This window comes from Crotalus tigris, unplaced genomic scaffold (assembly GCF_016545835.1).
Source record: "Crotalus tigris isolate CLP2741 ecotype Arizona unplaced genomic scaffold, ASM1654583v1 scf7180000019147.1630427, whole genome shotgun sequence".
Classification (NCBI taxonomy): Eukaryota; Metazoa; Chordata; class Lepidosauria; order Squamata; family Viperidae; genus Crotalus; species Crotalus tigris.
Window position 1 is genome coordinate 1,267,385 of NW_024097401.1, and position 19,395 is coordinate 1,286,779.

Consider the following 19,395-nt stretch of genomic DNA (forward strand, 5'->3'; position numbering starts at 1 on the left):
GCAACCTAAAAGTTTATTGTTTATGAAGGTACTCTTGCATGCTGATAACTGATTCATTTTCTCTACACAAGATTATACAGCCTTACTTAAATTGTACAAATAAAGTTTGAAAAAAATCTACCCTATTTTTCAAGAGGCATGTCACCCTTCCATCAGTACTAAGTCTGTAATTACATAGGCTGAGGTGATAATTGTCATAAAAGGGCAATTAATGATTAGTTGATTTGTTATTGTACAGTATTTAATTATAAGAGAGAAGATGCTTTCTGCCGGTGAATGCCTGTGCTATTTTGCAGGGGAATAGGCCCTTTGCCAGGGCATCCCAGCCCCACACTCAGTGTTACAGTGTCAAAGTGCCACTTGTATTTTGTCATATAATATTATAAACACTTAAAAGATTTCATCTGGCTTCAGCAAAGCACTTTTTATTTGACGATAAAATTTAAAAGTGTTCATCTTACCAAAACGGCCAGTTTAAATGACAGGTATCTCGTTATCTTTTTCATGTGACTTTTGAATTTATGTTGTTAGTATGGATCCGACAGTTTGAAAAACCATAGTATGAATAAGATCACAGTGCTCCCTCCTCAATCAGCATGGAGTAAAAGTCGGACAGGAAAGCTGAAAGGGAGACCATTTTCTGGTGTCGCCCTTCTCCTAAGCAACGGTGCTCTATCTGAGTTGAGATCTCAGCACTCATCCTCCTGGCATTTCAAAAAGCAATTAAGAGAGACAACTGATGAGTTGCAGTGGATGATTAGATTACTATTTTTCCCTTTGGAATGAAGGCAAGTGGGAAGATTTCACACATTGAATCTGGAACTCTTCCAGGTAGTCGCCGTTCTGCCTATTGGTGACGGGCCATTTTAAGTGGGGACGATAGAGATAACAAAAGTGCAAATTGAACTCAAACCTGAACTATTTATTTTGGGTGTAATAAATTTAAAGATGGAAAAACAACTCCAATACATCATTGTACATATATTAACAGCAGCCCGCATAGTATATGCCCAGTGTTGGAAAGGTAAAAACATACCTACAAATGATATGATTATATATAAAACACTAGAATGTGCGGAAATGAACAAACTTACGCTAGAACTAAAAAACAAGGAGGCAACAGAATTGTATGAGATATGGAACAAATGTTAAGATTGGCTAGAACAGAGAAACAAAAAGACATGTAACTAATGTAAATAACTGTAAATAATATATATGAGATGTATAACACAGTACTGTTAAGGAAAAAATATATTACTTTTATTTTTGTTGTATAGTGGAAAAGGAATAAATAAAAAATTTAAGTGGGGACGATAAACGTTGGCACACAGGACATCTCTCGTGGCATCCGCAAAACCCCAGCTTGATCCCATTTCCAGCACCAAGTACAAAGTTAAAAAAATATTGAGATTTCAATTAATTTCGATAATTGAATTTATATAGTCTATTAAACTTTCATTTTTAGAATTTTTCAACACTAAACGCTGGAAAAAAACCCACAAACACGTTGTTTCTATTATTTAAGGAAATCCCCCTTAAAACAAGAAAAGAAGGTATCTGTTCTCCTACTTACCGCTTGCTTGCCCCTTGTGCCTGTGTGCATGTTGAGGTGTCCCAGATTCTGAGAGGGAAAGAGGGGGGCTCTGAGCTTCTGGGTCAGTGAGCAAGTTGAACTCCATCTGCCAGGCACAGGTGCTGGAGAGGAACTGAAGAGATATATGGGGTAGTATGAGGGGAGAGATAGGCTTATCTGGAGGTAAATTAGTTCACTGAGACTTATGTTCAGGTGTTTACAGCTGAGACCAACAGCATGATTAAATTAACATGTTTACTCCAAAGAGGTAAACGGAAGCACGAAGCCGAAAACACCAGCCTGAAGATGACGAATGGGACTTCGTCGAAACGTCGCCAAGACACTTCAAATTTTACGCGGGAGAAAACCTGAATAACCAAAGACCTACATACACACACACACACACACACACACACACACACACACACACACCTCGAAATAGCTATACTAGTTTCCCTTTAACTCTTTGTTGGCAATCCAAATGTAACATACATACTGTATATAGATTTGCAGGCTAACATTTCATGTGAAGTTTTTAGCCATTTTTAAAATTAGGGGCATAAAATAGGGTATTGTCCACTTTTAGAGTGATTTATTTCTGTATTCTCAAAAGATCAGAGCAGTCATATCCTACAATGGATAGAAATGCTCTAGGTGTGAATTTTATCAGTATCTTACAACTATTTTTCTCTTCATTTTTAATCTGCATTTTTATGAGGTACATTAAAATTATCTCTATACATATTTTTAAACAATGGATACTGAAAAGTTTTCTCTGTCTCTGTCTCTGACTCTCTCTCTCTCAGGAAGAGGAAAAGGATGCAGCTTAGAGAAAAACTTTAAAATATGCATTTTCCACAGAGAGCAAACCATGATTTGAGATTTGAATACATATATGCATAGTTTACACACACTCAATGTGCATGTATGCGCAAACATATGCACAAAGGTCTATATAGGAATCCGTGTTTTCCATGATACCTTTTCATGCATTTTGTACATGAAGCAAAGCGCACCAATGGTTATTGCTATTATTGTGAGGGCTTTTGATTCCAATTATGGAGAAATATACAGTGCATTAATTTATTGGGCTAAATATAGAGATGTGTGTAACTTTGCTGTCTTTGAATTTATTAAGTCCCTTCTCTAAGAAGCAGCAAATTAAATTTCTTGCCATTTTTTATAAAATGATTATGGTCCTCATTATGATAATTATTTGCATGTGACTGCATCTGCAAAGAGCAGTTTTCTCTCCTCTGACGCTGGCAGTGCAACCCTCAGATCCAAAGTTTTCTCTTTCACCTGCTCAGCTAAAGAGTTACTTGGCATAACCCTCAAAACCTCCTAGCAAAAGATAATTAAGTTTTGCTACAGTAAAACTTACTTCACTAGAGGCTTATCCAGCAAACTTTTACTTTTGCTATACACAAACATATAGCTTTTGATTATTTTCCTTTATCAATAAATGAACAAGTATATTTTTGACTTGTTTAATTATCTTTTTTCTAATGTTAGGACTTGTGTGGAGAACAGATCACAGTTTAGGTTAGGGGTAGGCAACCTTGGCTCTTTTATAACTCGTGGACTTCAACTCCCAGAATTCCTGAGTCAGCATGGCTCTGCTTGGAAATTCTCCCTTTCCCCTCAGCATGGGTGGCTCAGGAATTCTGGGAGTTGAAGTCCACGAGTCATAAAAGAGCCAAGGTTGCCTGCCCCTGGTTTAGGTCATGTTTATGATGAAATATTGAAAGTTCAGACGGATTCACAAATTTTCAAGCTCCACTATATCTATGTGTGTGTTCAGAGTTAGCCATTTAGCCTTCTACTTAAGTCAATTTTTCCCTGTTTCATTGGGTTAATAAGAACTGCTTCAAACTTAATTTTCTCCTCAGAAATAATTTGCATATTTAATAAAGTGGAAAATCAGAGTATGGTGTAATGTTCTCTTATCTCATTTCTGGATTTAATACATGAGATTGTGATGTAGTTTCTCACTGGTTGCATATATTTGTTTAGGAAGATTGTAATGTATAAGTCATGCCTCAAGAGATTTTACGGTATGATTATTTGTGATAACTGCTTTTTTACATTCCCATTCTTTTCTAGATTGTTATGGACAATTATTGAATTCAGCTTTTTGAAGCTGTGCTTTGTTGGCCACCTGATTTTAATTTGGTCTAAAAACCAGAAAACCATGAGTTCTAGTCTCACCTAAGGCATGAAAGCCAGTTGGGTGATCTTGGGCCAGTCACTCCCTGTCAGAACAACTCACCTCACAGAGTTGTTGTGGGGAAAATAGAGAAGGAAGTTTAGGTAAATTTGCCACCTAATTTACTTATAAAACAATAAAAATGGGATTAAAAGAAATGCAATAAATAAATTGTGGAAGGCACTTACTTTTATTTCATATATGAATCTGCTAGTTAAATTTGAGGCTAGTTCTTTATATTCAACGTACTTAGTACAGACTATAAATGTTCTATAAAAATAACATACTCCCTTCCCCAAGAAATAATACAGGTAATTCTCGACTTATGACAACTGAGTCCAAAATTTTGGTTGCTAAGTAAGTTTGGCCCCATTTTATGACTTTTCTTGCCACAGTAGTTGAGTTAATCACAGCAGTTAAGTTAATAATACAGTTGTACAGTCAGTCTGGCTCTCCCATTGACTTTGCTTGTCAAACGGTTGCAAAACGTGATCCCATGACCCTGGGACACTGCAACCGTCATAAATATGAGTCAGTTGTCAAATGTCTGAATTTTGGGGATGCTGCAATGGTTGTTAAGGCATAATTTACTTTTTTTCAGTGCCATTGTAACTTTAAATGGTCACTAAATGAACTGCTGTAAATCAAGGACTGCCTATATTTCCATATTTAACACATCGCTCCAACTTTTAGAAGCAATCTTTGAGAGCTTGGCAGTGGTGGAGTATTTCTTTTTCCTGTTTTCCTTTCATTTATAAAATCAGTCAGAATCAAACCGTACCTGATGGTTGTTTCTTAATAGAATTCCTGACTTGTTTCATCATTAGGATTGCTATCATAATTTTAAGTTTTTATTTTAAGTACAAAATACTTTGTACTGTTACCATATCTAATTATGATGATTTATATTTATTCTTGGGAACCAAAACACTGACTTGCTTTTCCTTGCACATTCCAGACCAGAGGAATGTGGGAGAGAAAAAAGATAATTCAGAATATTATGTTGACCTCCACTATGTGATTTTGGATATGACATTTTAATTTTGTTTTGATCCTGTAGTTTTAATATGTGGACATTTGCTAGAGATTGTTCACAGTTCTGGGGAAATCTACATGCACTTGTTTATTTATAATATGGTTACTGAACATAGCAAAGATGAACAGCAAACTGAAATGAGTTTTGATTGAAAACATACCAAAACTGAAAAACTAGTGTAAGTTTAAACAAAGTCCAATCGTTTTTTTTATATACATAGAACTGGAGCAGTATAAAATATTAGAACTAGTGTATTTTCTACACTTCTGATCATAATGGAAGTAAAAACAGGGCAGGAGGGAGACCAATATTGACAAGATAAACAGCCACTGTTACTCAGAAGTAGTTAAAGACTGTCAGTAGGACAAGCTGTGATAGACTTGTATCACATTTTCTCTCTTTGTCAGCTGCTGTTTCATTTATCTGAGCTGACTTCCGACTGAAATTGCCAATATCTGGGCCAAATGTACTCTTAAATTCAGTAGTCCCCAGTTTGTTTCTTCCCATCCTCTAAAATGAACAGATGTGATTTGCAGCGAAGGGAAAAGACATTTGTTATAAAAGGGATAATTCACAATTATTTACAATTACTGTTTCTCTGTTGTTCACATGGAGCCTTTAAACAAAAAGTTTAAACTTACCTGCCAAGTAAGTTGTCTAATATATCCTCCAATTTATAACTTTTTTGATTTCCAGGTTCACCAGCAAAAAAAAACATTTCCATGATTAGGTCAAAAGTGAAATATGTCAACAGAAATCCAAGATTTTAATATGAGGTGGTTGAGCCTCCGCATGTCTATCTCCCAATGCCATTTCTAAATCAGACGTATTTTCTATGAAATAATTACACCTATTTTATTTTTTCAGCATTTTAAAGCAAGTCATGTCAGTACAAATTTGTTCGGTTTATTTCCATTTTGTAAACTGAGCAAGGTTTATTATAAATACGAGCCCTTTTCAAAATACCAAGCATAGTACTTAATTTAATGCAAGTCAAATACTATCCATTTGTACATATATATTCACATCCAGCCCAAAACAATGCACTGCACTATAAAAATTCCTTCTTTGAATATTGTGGCTATCATCTACCATATTCATACAACCCAGACTGTTGGTAAAGACATGTTGTTTTTCAATTTTCCAGGCTAGGACGGAGAGTGTGACTGATCCAAAGTGACCCAGATAGCTTCTATACCCCATGGGGAGGGCTAAAGGGAGAACTAGTTCAGTACTTTAACCACCTCATTCGTGCAGACATGGGTGCAACATGCATGCAATCACATACACACATACACTATAAAAGTTTTTTAGTTTGGCAGTTTTTTCTGAAAATTAAAAAAAACCTTGGATAAACTACTAACTAGAGGAAGGTAAAAAACGATTACTCTGGCATTAAAACAAGCAAACAAACAAAATAATAACTTAAGATATTCAAAGGAATTACTTCCATATTTATTTAAACTTTTAAAAGCTGATGCACTTAAATGAGTTCCAGGCTCTTTACAGAGATGGGGTTTTTTTCTGGACACTTTCTGAAACAAACCAGTGAGTCAAGAAACGTTTTTGGAAGAAAGGATAAATATTATTCAAACTTTATGATTGTTTCATGTAGATTTCTTTGAAATGAATTCCCAAGTCCACCCAGAATTTTTTAAAATCATTATTACAAATGCAATATCATATAGGATTCTACTTCAATTCCTAGGGATGCATTTCACTTCAGCTCAGGAATAATAATAATAATAATAATAATAATAATAATAATGGTGGTGGTGGTGATGATGATGATGATGACGACGATTCAATGTGATCCTATTATTTGTCATTGCCATGATCCCACATTTAGTAATTTTGAAGAAAACAAATCTTGGCTATCAAACACCAAAAATGCTTAATAAATCTCACATTTGCTTTACATAGATAATCTGAAGCTTTATGGAAAATCAGAAATCGAAATCCAATCACTGACAACACTGTAAGAAATTCTAGCATAGATATAGCAATGGAATTTGGCTTAGGAAAATGTACTTCAGTAACAATAAACTGGGGTAAAAATCAAATAAAATTGCAATGCCAAATAGCCAACCCTTCAATTGCCATCGGGATAAAGACTACATGTGTCTGAGCATTTTACAATTGGATAACATCAAATATGGGCAAGTTAAAAATATGATTAATAAAGAATACCTCAAAGAAATGAGAAAATTGCTAAAGACAAAATTGAATGGTGGAAGCACCATCAAATCCATTAATACTTGGCCCATATCTATGATATAGTTTACCACTAGAATTAGGACACATAGAGAACTGGACAGTTTGGACTGAAAAAAAAAAAACAAGAAAGCAAAGGACTATTCATTATGATATTATCTATTTGCCCCATAGAAATAGAAGCTGAGGTTTACTTCAGGTAAAACAAACTGTCAAAGAGGAAAAGCGTGGATTGGCTGATTATGTAAAAGACAGCCAAGAACAAACACTGATATAAGCTAAAATTTGGAGCATACTAAATATACAGGAAACAAAATATGAATATTGAAATAATATAATAAAAATACAAACAGAACATTGGCAAGGAAAAACACTAAGTAAATTTAAAAAAAAAACGGTTTGGTCAATTTGTACAAACTTCTACAAAACTAGTTAGAACAATTAACCAGTGGAACCACTGGCCTGCAGAAATTGTGGGTGCTCCAACAGTGGAAGTTTTAAAGAAGAGTTTGGAAACCACTTGTCTGAAATGATATAGGGTTTCGTGCCTGAGCAGGGAGTTGGACTAGAAAAGTGGTAAAATCTGACAACAGCTTACAATTGGAACATTAAAAAAAGAAACTGAAGGATTGATTTTTGGCTGTAGAAGTGCCAGTTATTCGAAGTATGAAGGCCGGAACTGAAAAATCATCAAATGATTCAAAATACAGATTGTGCAAAGAAGCAGAAGTAGACCTTATACTCAGCTTGTGCAAGAAGATCATACTAGCTGATTATAAGCAAGATAACACAGTCGCCAAAATGATTCACTGGAACATTACTGGTACATTATGATATACCAGTAATAAAAAAATGTGGTCACACATAGTTGAAAAACTAATTGAAAATGAGCAGGTTAAAATATTGTGGGATTTCCAAATACAGACCAATAAAATCTAGACCAGTGGTTCTCAACCTTTCTAATGCCGCGACCCCATAATACAGTTCCCCATGTTGTGGTGACCCCCAATCACTTATACATCACCGGGTGCCAGGGACATGGCCAAAGAAAAGGGGGAGAAAATGGCGGACAGCCTTGTTTGGAGATCCCCGTGAAATGGTCGTTCGACCCCAAATGGGGTCCCGACCCACAGGTTGAGAACCACTGATCTAGACCCATAACATACAAGATATAACTGGTTGGAAAAATGAAAGTGTTGCTAACTGATGTGACAATAGCAGGGGATAGTAGAATAGAAGATAAAGAACTGGAGAAGAACACAAAGTATCGCGATCTGAAAATCAAAGTTGAAAGATTAATGTATAAACTTGCCATTGTTGGTCCCAATGATTATTGGCACACTGGATGTCATACCAAACAAAATTCAATCTCACTCTGATCTAAAAGGCACAGGTAGTTGTACAATCCTAGTAGGACCTGACTCCCTCCTCTCTTGAGTTATTTCTGCTCTGGTGTCTTCCTAAATGTTTATTTCATTTTATTTTATTTTAACCTAGAAATATTGAAACAATGGGCAGACAAACTAGCCCAACAGTGGGTTCTTCCTAAAGATAAATTAAAATACCATCCATCAGTACTTGAGTCAGCAGGAATCTATACTGGCATAAAATATTCTTTCCCCACTGGGAAAATGCTGGCAAATATTGCTTTTCTTAGTTATTTTATACAGGGCATATTAAGGACAAGGAGGGGTGAACTGTCCCAGTTAGTTTGCCTCTTCAGCCACCAAATATCACCAGCTGGTTGGAAAACACTCACAAATCACTAACTTTAATGTAGGCTGACGGAAGAACAAATTTTAACAGACCAACAATTTTAGCAACCTATTCAAAGTCATCCTGCTCTTGTGCAAATATTTTGCATGAATGCATTAAAAAAGATCTAATTTTCAGCTGATAAGCTCCATCCATCCATCGTTTATAGTCACCCAAATCAAAATATGGAATTCTGACTAATATTGTGCTGAAACAAATAACAAAAAAGTTCAACAAAAATTAAAACAATGAGAACAGAGGTAAATCTGAGGCCAATGACAATTATTTCATTAAATCTGAATAATTGGATCACTCTGACCCAATGCCTAGGGCAGGGGTAGGCAACCTCAGCTCTTTTATGACTCATGGACTTCAACTCCCAGAATTCCTGAGTCAGCATGGCTGACTGGGAATTCTGGGAGTTGAAGTCCATGAGTCATAAAAGAGCCGAGGTTGCCTACCCTTGGCCTAGGGAAAGAAACCAGCCATTCCAGGCCTCATGGAAGTCCAGTAGAGTTGGGGTCATCTCAGTCTCAAAGAGTGTGTTGTAATACAGAGCAAGTACTGTGACAAACAAGTAGACAAGACCTCGAGCGTTCCTACCCTGTTGAATCTTGTATAATGGGCAGAAATCATCAAAGATAAATGGTCCACAAATGACTTGGCCTTTTGCCATGAAGGTTTTAATCAGATGTTGAATTATATTTGGAATATAAAACAAGAAGTAGTATCATGTGTATTACACTATGCCAATAAATATTTGTAGATCTTCAAGGATAGCCCCATGCAACAGTTCAAATCAGAGGTGGCCAAACTTTGAACAACTATAAACAGGATCCCCTGATCCAGAAACGGGTGTGATTGATGTACAAGATGGATTTGTACAAATGCTCTCCTAACCATAGCTACCACTGGTTTTTGAACAGGAGCCGAGAATCCAAACTGCACATCTGATCTATCTGATAGTTCAACCTCATTCAGAACTAAAATAGCAGATAAAAAAAAATACTTGGTTTAGCTAGGGTTAAGGCAAACTTTCTTTTCCATCTGGATACTCTCAGATTCCAGACACTGGGAAAGAATTCTGATGGCATCACTTGATCAACTAGGGTAGGGATATATGGCTGATATCAATATATCAATGGTACGCTGATGGATGACTTCATTCAGTGGCTTCATGGAGATGTTAAAAATAAATAGGAGGAAAACAATCTTGAGGAACCCTGCAAAACAGGAGATTAGAGATGAAACTCTTCTCCTTTGCCAATCCTGAAAAAAGGAGAACCACTGCAACCCAAAGTCAGTCTATAAAAATCAGTGGCATCAAAAGCCACTGAGAGATCAAGAAGTCAAGTATCAAGAAGTCTCCCAATGGTCATGTGTTTCTCTGGCCCCTTTTTGCCAAAGTGGGCCCAAAACATTTTGTTTCCCCATCTATGATAAGGGCAGAAAACATATTGCCCTCTTTATTACCACAGGGTGATTTTAAAAGGTTTTTGCCCACCTCTGATTGGCCTTTCTTAGGTATCTTGTCTGCTCTTTTACCAGTGGGAATCAGGGATTAACTCAAAGTAAATATGGGGAGCCCAAAAGCTCCAGAGGTGGAGTCACCATGGAAGACAAAGACCAATGATTGTAGAAGAGATGCTTGACTATAGTGGCTAGTAGGCTCTGCTGGCTGATTCTACTATCTAGAAGTCACTTAATTATGTCACCAACATAAGTGAAACTTGTCAGATTATATTTATGAGAAAGCCTTAATTAGGAGAAGGGGGAAATCCATACTTCAAGAAGGTATGGCTGAGCTTAGCTTAGAGGTTGGGGAACAGATGAAAGCAGGAAAAAATATGCTGCTGTGGCATATTTACCATATTTTCCAGCGTATAAGATGACTTTCTAAACCATGCAAATTGTCTCCGAAGTCGGGGGTCGTCTTATACGGCGGGTCGTCTTATACGCCAGAAAATATGGTATGTCTAAAATACAAAGGAGGAAAGGCTAAAAAATCCTAAAATTAAACCCCTCCCATCCCTACTGCAGTGACTGGTGGATATTTTCTCTCTGGTTAGTGATATGGTGAAAGAGGCTACATCAAAGCCAGAAAACAAACCATCTTGCTTACAAAAATGCCACCCTCACAAATCAAAACATCACCATTCAGTGATGACTTGGACCCCACCCCAAGCAGAGGTAGGACAGAGGGTGGCACTAGGGTCAGCACATTTTGTGGCAACCTCATTTGTGCACATTGCTAGTATTTTAAATTCAACCTTTAAGAGCTAAAGGCTCTTTAAGAGCTCATACTTCTTTCTATTCTCAAAAGCAATCCATTTTACCACTCAGCCAAACTAATTTCTGATTTGCTCTTTTTAATCAAGAAGCACAATTCCTTCTATTTTAATCTACCAAGGATAAAGCATGGTATTTGTAATTCTTTGGCCTATGTTCTGTTTTTCAGAGGATTGAAGGTTTCTTTGAGATTATTAGCGTAACCTCCTACAGGAGCATAAATCCATTAGCCATTATCCCGGAGAGGTATTTATATACCTCCAGCAAAGGTGAGTCCACCATCTCTTGTACTGTTGAACAGGTCTTACCAAGATCTGCTTCTTTGTAATTTAAACCCATTATTTCATGTCTTGAACTTGTCCCCACTTCAAAGGAGGTAGTCATTCTGGGCCCCTCCCCTAATTTCCAGAATTATATAATCAGAATAGTGCTGGAAGGGACCTTGGAGGTCTTCTAGTCCAGGGCTTTTCAACCAGTGGTACGGGTACCATCTGTGGTACACTGGCACCTGGCAGGTGGTACACGACCATCCTAGAAAAGTGGTAGTGGGGGAGGGGAATGGGCTGAACTGGTGGCAGCACTGCACAAGCCTGAGAGAGAGATGGCTGGAGCTGCAGGGCTGTCAGAGCTCAGAGGAAGTGCCAGGATCAGCGCTTCTTCGGGACTATCAGGGCTCAGTGGAAGCGCCAGGATCAGCACTGGGCTCCAGCTGGAGCTCAGCGCTGATCCTGGTGCTTCCGCTGAGCCCTGAAGAAGCACCAATCAGCTGGAAAGCAGCACTGATCCTGGCGCTTCTGGTAAGCCCAGAAGCGCCGATCAGTTGGAATGTTGCAGCCTCTCCAAGGTCTTGTGATTTACATTCAGATGCTTGACAACTGATTCATATTTATGACGGTCACAGTGTCCCAGGGTCATGTGAAGTGACCAAAACCTGCTGCAACCACCCAGCAGACGGGGGAGGGGGGATAAAAACCAAACACCCCCCCACACCACTCCCACTGCCAATCCTCAACAGAAATGCTCACAACAATGAAAACTTCGGACAGGAGGAAGAGTGCTGCTGGGCAGGCAGGCAGGCCTCTTGCTCGGCTGTGGCTTGGGGCGCAGCTTTTTCAGTGCCATGGTAACTTTGAACAGTCACTAAGCGAACTGTTGTAAGTCGAGGACTACCTGTACTTTATCACTTTTTTCCTCTTTTTTGGGGGGGGTCATCAAGTTTTTGATACCTTGCTAGGCAACTGGTGGTACTCGGACATTGCCATATCCTAAAAGTAGTACAATGGGTGAATAGGTTGAAAAGCCCTGATCTAGTCCAGCCCCCTGCTGAAGCAAGAGTCCTTGTATCATTTCAGACAAGTGGCTATCCAGTCTCTTCTTAAAAGCCTCAAGTGATGAAGCACCCACAACATCTGAAGGTAAGCTTGTTCCACTGGTTAATTGTCTTCACTGTTAGGAAGTTTCTCCTAAATTCCAGGTTGCTTCTCTCCTTGATTAGTTTCCATCCATTGTTTCTTGTCTTGCCTTCTGGTGCATTGGAAAATAAATTGACTGCCTCTTCCTTGTGGCAGCCTCTCAAATACTAGAACACTGCTATTGTGCTCCCCCTAGTCTTTCTTTACTCTAGACTGGCCATTCCCAAATCCTGCAACCGTTCTTCATATGTTTTAATCTCCAGGCCTTTTAATCATCTTGGTTGCTCTTCTCTGCACTTTTTCCAAAGTTTCAACATTTTTTTTTGTAAGGACTGGATGTAGTATTCCAGATGCGGCCTTACCAAGGCTCTATAAAGCAGTACGAATCGCGAGACTTTGATTATATGCCTCTGTTTACTAAGGTGACCAACCGTCCTCCTTTAGGGAAGACAGTCCTCCTTTTGTGAGTTCTGTCCTTCCTCAAAAAGTGTCCTCCTACATGTCCTCCTTTTCAATATTTGAAGAGTAATCTACAGGGCTTTTTTTCCCCTCATAGAATGCCCAGAACAGCTTCCAGCACCTTTTTTTGATGTGTTTTTTTTTTTTCAATTTTTGCATGAGCTGTGCTACTCCCACTATTGGCTTTCGAAAGCCAATAGGAATTGCTGCTGAGCGTGCCAAAATACCCCTCTGGCAAACTTTGCACATGCAAGTTGTCTGTATTACCGTGGCAATGAATAAAATGTTTCTTTTATTTACGATATTTATTTCTTCAATTTATTTGTGCTCTCCTTTTCATTGTAAAAAAGTTGGTCACCTTACTATTTACACAACCAAGGATCGTATTAGCTTTTTTTTGGCAACTGTGCCGCTCCTTCTCCATTTCAGAATAACTCCTTCCTATCCATCATCCAATTCTGAATTCCCCTCGTAAGCCATTCCTTCGAAGAGGCAGAAGGAAATCACTTGGTGGAAGCTCCAGGGACCGGTTCTCTTCCAGCTCGAGGGCCTGCTTCCTTCGTTGGAGAGGAGGAGGCCATCAACATATTCGGCCTTTTCTAGATCGCGCGCTGGGCTTCCCGGGATCCCGCAAAGCGCGCCTCAACGGCCTGCACGCCTTGCCTTATGCGGCCGCCGGAAAATACACTGGCGTATAAGAGTTACCTCGACGCCGACTCTGGAGCCTTAATCGGGGACCGACCGGTCACACACACACACCTCCCACCCCCAGGAAAGCAGCCTCGCTTCCTTCCCGTGAGGAAAAAGCCACGCTGGCCTTCTATGGGCGCACCACGGGGATGGTCTCGAAGGAACTTCCCGGCAGAAAGCGTAAGGCAGGGCTGATTTACAGATGCGCCTTCCTGGGGAAAAAAGTGTACGAAAGTAGGGACAGCCGCCTTTTCCTCACACGCGTGGACTCTCCAAACGAAGGCCGGAGAAAAGGCCTGTCCCTTCCCCCCCCCTTTTTTTGTTCCGTTTTCGGTGCGTTAGTTTGCAAACGCCGCTCCTCTTCTGGCCCTGCTCTTCTTTCAGGGCCGAAGCTCAGCACGTCGGTAGATTCAGTCCCACGCCGGGCGGCGCTTTTCCCTCCCCTCTGGAGCGCAGCCGCTCGGCCCGCTCATGGCGAGGCCACCAACTAGGAAAGCTCCTTTCGCCTTTTCGGCCTCCTGCATCGCGCCGAAAAGAGACGAGCGTCTACTACTAGGTAGTTACAACCAAAACAAGTTCCTGACCCCGGACAATCCTTCCAGGCCCATTCATTTCCACGACTGCCGCCTCAGGAAAGATTTTGAGTCGACTTGGCCTGGGCCAGTGTTTCCCAAACTTGACAATTTTAAGGCATGTGGACTTCAACTCCCAGAATTCCACAGCCAGCCTTGCTGGCTGTGGAATTCTGGGAGTTGAAGTCCTCATGCCTTAAAATTGTCAAGTTTGGGAAACACTGGCCTGGGCAAACCACCCGATTCCGCTCCCAGCCGAGGGGAATTGAACGATTCGCCCGGCGTGGCTTCTGCTCCGAGCTTAGCAACGTCCGCGGGTTCCAGCCTGAGTAGGAGAAACGAGAGGGCTGCCGCCCCCGCGCCCTTCAAATCAATCGGTTGAAAGGATGAGGGGAAAAAAACAGCGAACGCAACGAAGTTCTTTGAATCCTGTCCTAATTCAATTTCTCGCGCGGTATCTTTGCATTCCAATTATTTTAAGAACTCCCAATATTTTAACAAGCACGCTAAGAGCGATGTGATGCACGATGCAATATTGATATAATAACAATAAAGTTTTCATTTGTCAGGAGCCTCGTCTATGGGCTTATGCCAATTCGAACTATATTCCGATAGGCTATTTACAAAATGTTACTAAAACGAGGGTAAAATAAAACACGGGTCTGTTTGGCGTGGTCTCGTTTCGTTAAGTAGTTTTGTCGTCACGAAAGAACGATCGTATTTAAAGCAGCCTCCATTTGGTGTCATAATTTATATATTTTTTTAATTATCCCAAAGGTCGGTACGGAGCCCGCCTTTTCTACGTGAGCGCCTATTAAGTCTATCGAAATGCGGTCCAATTTGGTTTCGTTCACGCGAACTCTCCCTTTCCCACATGCCCTAGTCTGCCTCCTTTCCCCCCCCCCTTTAATCGAAACGAAGGCTGTCCTAATTTAGAGAAAGAACCCCCCAATTATTTCTGAACAGCCGTGCAAGCGATTTTCGGCTCCGGCGCTTCTCCACGAGTCAGGTGGAAGCAAAACGGTACCCGGGCGCGCCACCAGAACTCAATCCGGCCACAGCACACTCGCGGGCCGTCCGTCGGTTTTGCTCTGGCCCGGCTAAGGAAAACCCACGCGAAGGAGCGGAAACGCCCGTCTGCCCGCCCTGGACGGCAGCGTAGTTTTTAAGCACGATCCGACTTGTGGGTCAATTCCTTTCGTCGCCCGGCCGGAGTTGATCCCAGGCAAATCGCCTCCGGATTGGGGCGGCGCGGCCGAGGGGAAAAAAAAAAAAACGACTCTCCGAAGCACGGCCTGCTTGGAGAGGGAGCGGCACTTACAGCTCTTTAGCTCCCGCGGCACTGGAGAGCGCGCCTTCGCCCCGTTGCGCCGCGCCTCTGGGTTTGGGGGGAATGCAAGGCTCCACCTCGCCCCCAACTCTCGGTGCGAGCTCTGCTCCGCCGCAGCCCGGAGAAGGATCCGCCGGCCGAGTGACTCCCTCGCGCGTGGAACATCGGCTTTATGGCTGGGGCCATCGTCGCCCCCCAGCCAGCCGCCCTCGGGCAACGCTCTGCTAGCCCGCCCCATCGCTCGCTGCGCGCCGGCCGCGGAGCCCCCCCGCCTCTTTCCTAGGTGTGGCTCCAGACCACGCCTGCAACCCTGTTTCCCAAGGCGCTTTCCCCGACGAGAGGAGGGGAAGCCTCCGGGCGAAAGATCGCGGAGGGGGATCCGGCTGTTGGGAAAGCGCTCATTCCTGCAAACAAGCCCTTGGGGTCAAAGCGAGAGGCCGGCTTTGAGGAAGATGCGCACAAGAAAAACAAGTGCCATACACCTTCCACCAGCAAGACTAGCAAAAATGTTTAAAACTATGTCAGATAGATGTTGGAAATGAGATGTTGGCAATGTAAACATAACATAGGCACGAATTATCGTATTTGGTGGCTATGTGGGAAGGCAAAGGCTTATTGGAAAAACATACATATGTGGTTAGAAAAAATATCGGGCGAACAAGTGGATTTTAAACCTGAACTTTTTCTACTAGGCATTATGCCTGAAAAGACTAATAAGCAGGAATTATATTTAATTTTACACATCGCCACAGCAGCGAGAATAATTTTTGCACAATACTGGGAGAAGGAAGGATTGCCGTCAGAGGAAGAAATAATCAGGAAAATACTGGAATGTGCAGAGATGGACAGATTAACTATGAGGTGGAAAGACATACAGACTACTATCAAATTTGAAATTTATTTTACTCTTGGTTAGAGAAAAAAATGAAGGATTAGGAATTGAACATATATTAGCTTAGCAAACTCCAGACAACTTGTTGATTGGAAAAACTAACATATGTTGATGAGAAAAAAAATAATAAAAATAAGAATAAAGGAAAAAAAAAACAAATGCCTTTACTCAGTCCTCGGATCAATAGATGGGAGTGAGCAAGTTAGTGCTCCACCTCGGTTGGTTTCCGCTGTTACTCTCGTTTTAGCCATCCCAGCCACCATAGCTTTGACTTCCTTTTCGAGGAAATACAAGGAGAAATAGAATGGGGTAAAATGCCTTTGCTAATAATAGTTCCCAACCATTGAAAAGCTATTTCCTAGACAGTGATGATCACCACCTCAAAGATTCAAGCATTTCCCTCAAATCCCTTTAAGCATAATTTACAGTAGAAGTTTGTAATAGCTTTACTTAATCATTCTATGTATTGTTAGATGGACTAAGGTTAACTCCTCTTTTTGAGCTCCAAAACTAATTTTAACCCCTCCTCCATGAAATCTATAATTCTTTTGATCTTTCCTCAACTTGATGCAAAACTTTTTCTATTTCCGTTTTTTGCCTTTACATTGTATAAAAACTATGAAAATTATTTCAGCATTCGCTAAATAATTTATCTGCATTCCAAGGATATACATCACAAATGATGGTCTCTAGTCAACAATGATACAAAGGAACATGGGGAAATGTGATTTGTGACCCTTTGTGAATAACAATTTGCACTCTGTCATACACTGCAGAAGTGCAGGGAATTGGATTAGGTTGGTCCAATCACAAAACCGATTCATCTGATTAGATACCAGTCAGTTTTGGGGCAACATTTCCTTGAACCTGACTAAGCATGTTGTTGATCATGTATCTGAGATATCCAATGGATGCACTTGCCTTTTATGCAGGAAATGAGGGAATCACCCCAGGTAATTTGAACAGCTGTGGTGAATTATATTATTTATCAATTCTTAAACAAATTCTTCTAAGCTGTCCAGTATTGTTGGAATAAATGGCTTGTAAGTGTATAAACTCTTATTAATCAATATGGAAGTCTTAGAAGCAGGAGTGAGGAAAGTCATTACATTATATAAGTTAGACTTCGTAATGTTAATGGAAATGAAAGCTGAGTATAACACACAAACCTTGGTCTTTTACAAATCAGATTTTAATAAAATAAAATAAAATAGAGGCTAATGTATTTGTCCCAAACTTTCTTGTAGTATTTGGAGGAATATTTCTTCTCTTCGGGAAAACACGGAGAAGAATAGAATAGAGTAGAGTAGAGTAGAGTATTTATTTATTATTTTATTTATTTATGAGACTTATATACCGCTTTAAGTGCAAGCACTCTCTAAGTGGTGTACACCAGTAAGCAATGTATATATATATTTACATTGCCCCCAACAATCTGGGTCCTCATTTTACCTACCCCGGAAGGATGGAAGGCTGAGTCAACCTTGAGCCGGTGAGATTTGAACCGCTGACCTGCTGAACACAGTCAGCTAAAGTGGCTTGCAGTACTGCACTCTAACTGCTGCGCCACCTCGGCTCTATAATAGAATAGAATATTCTAGAATTCTAGAATAGAATAGAATAGAATAGAATAGAATAGAATAGAATTCTTTATTGGCCAAGTATGATTGGACACACAAGGAATTTGTCTCTGGTGCATAAGCTCTCAGTATACATACAAGCAACAAGTGATAAATCATGATAATCATAAGATACATTCATCAGGAATCATAAGATGTAATCATTTAGTGATAGTCATAGGACACTAAATATAACAACACTAAATTTATCAACATAAATCATACTAAATAAAACAATAGTATAAATTGTAAAATACAAGCAACAAAGGAATAGTCATAAAAGGATAAGGAAATAGGTAATAGGAAAGATGAGAAGAATAATAGTAATACAGCCCTACTAAGTAGTTTGACAGTGTTATGGGAATTAGTTGTTTAGCAAAGTGATGGCATGGGAAAAATGTCTTTTGTGTCTACTGGTAGTTGTTTTGGTGTGCAATGCTCTATAGCGTCATCTTGAGGGAAGAAGCAGAAACAGTTTATGTCCAGGATGTGAGGGGTCTGTAGATATTTTCACAGCCCTCTTTCTGGCTTGTGCAGTATACAGGTCCTCAATGGAAGGCAGACTGGTAGTCATTGTTTTTTTCTGCAGTTCTAACTATCCCTTGAAGTCTGTGTCTGTCTTGTTTGGTTGCAGTGCCAAACCAGACAGTTATAGAGGTGCAAATGACAGAGTCAATAATTCCTTTGTAAAACTGTATCAGCAGCTCTTTGGGCAGTCTGAGCTTTCTGAGTTGCTGAGGAAGAACATTCTTTGTTGTGCTTTTTTAGACCCCAGTCCTATCCTATTTAACATCTAAGTCAGTGGTTCTCAACCTGTGGGTCGGGACCCCATTTGGGGTCGAACGACCATTTCACGGGGGTCGCCAAACAAGACTGTCCGCCATTTTTTCCCCCTTTTCTTTGGCCACGCCCCTGGCACCTGGTGATGTATAAGTGGTTGGGGTCACCACAACATGGGGAACTGTATTATGGGGTTGTGGCATTAGAAAGGTTGAGAACCACTGATCTAAGTGAAACTGCTAGGAGAGTTCCTCTGAACATTTGAAGTGTGCCAGAACTGTTCTATAACGCTCAGCTTTCTTGTTCGTTATAACTAACTCCAAGTAAGCAACCACTCTGTTGTCTAAATTTGATAGCGTATTGGTTATATGAGGAAGATAAGCAGAACATGCTGTGGATCAAAAGGAAGTTATGGACTAAGACAGTGATGGCGAACCTTTTAGAGACCGAGTGCCCAAACTGCAACCTAAAACCCACTTATTTATTGTCGGGTGCCAGGTGGGTGTGGTTGTGGTGGTCATGGCAGATTGGGTGGGTGTGGCCAAGGTGGGCGTGATCACCTCGA

The 19,395-nt window shown here is 40.3% G+C and overlaps 1 protein-coding gene across 1 annotated transcript in view; it reads right to left on the reverse strand.

Moving 5' to 3' along the window:
* Positions 1-15,803, reverse strand: part of LOC120315531 (pituitary homeobox 3-like) — a 31,532-nt gene extending 15,729 nt beyond the window's left edge. Inside the window, exons 1-2 of the mRNA XM_039360016.1 lie at positions 15,531-15,803; positions 1,574-1,706 (exon numbers count right to left, since the gene is read on the reverse strand). Coding sequence (XP_039215950.1) covers positions 1,574-1,679 — 106 coding nt within the window. The 5' untranslated portion in view covers positions 1,680-1,706; positions 15,531-15,803. The remainder of the gene's footprint in view (positions 1-1,573; positions 1,707-15,530) is intronic.
* Between the last annotated feature and the right edge of the window lie 3,592 nt (positions 15,804-19,395).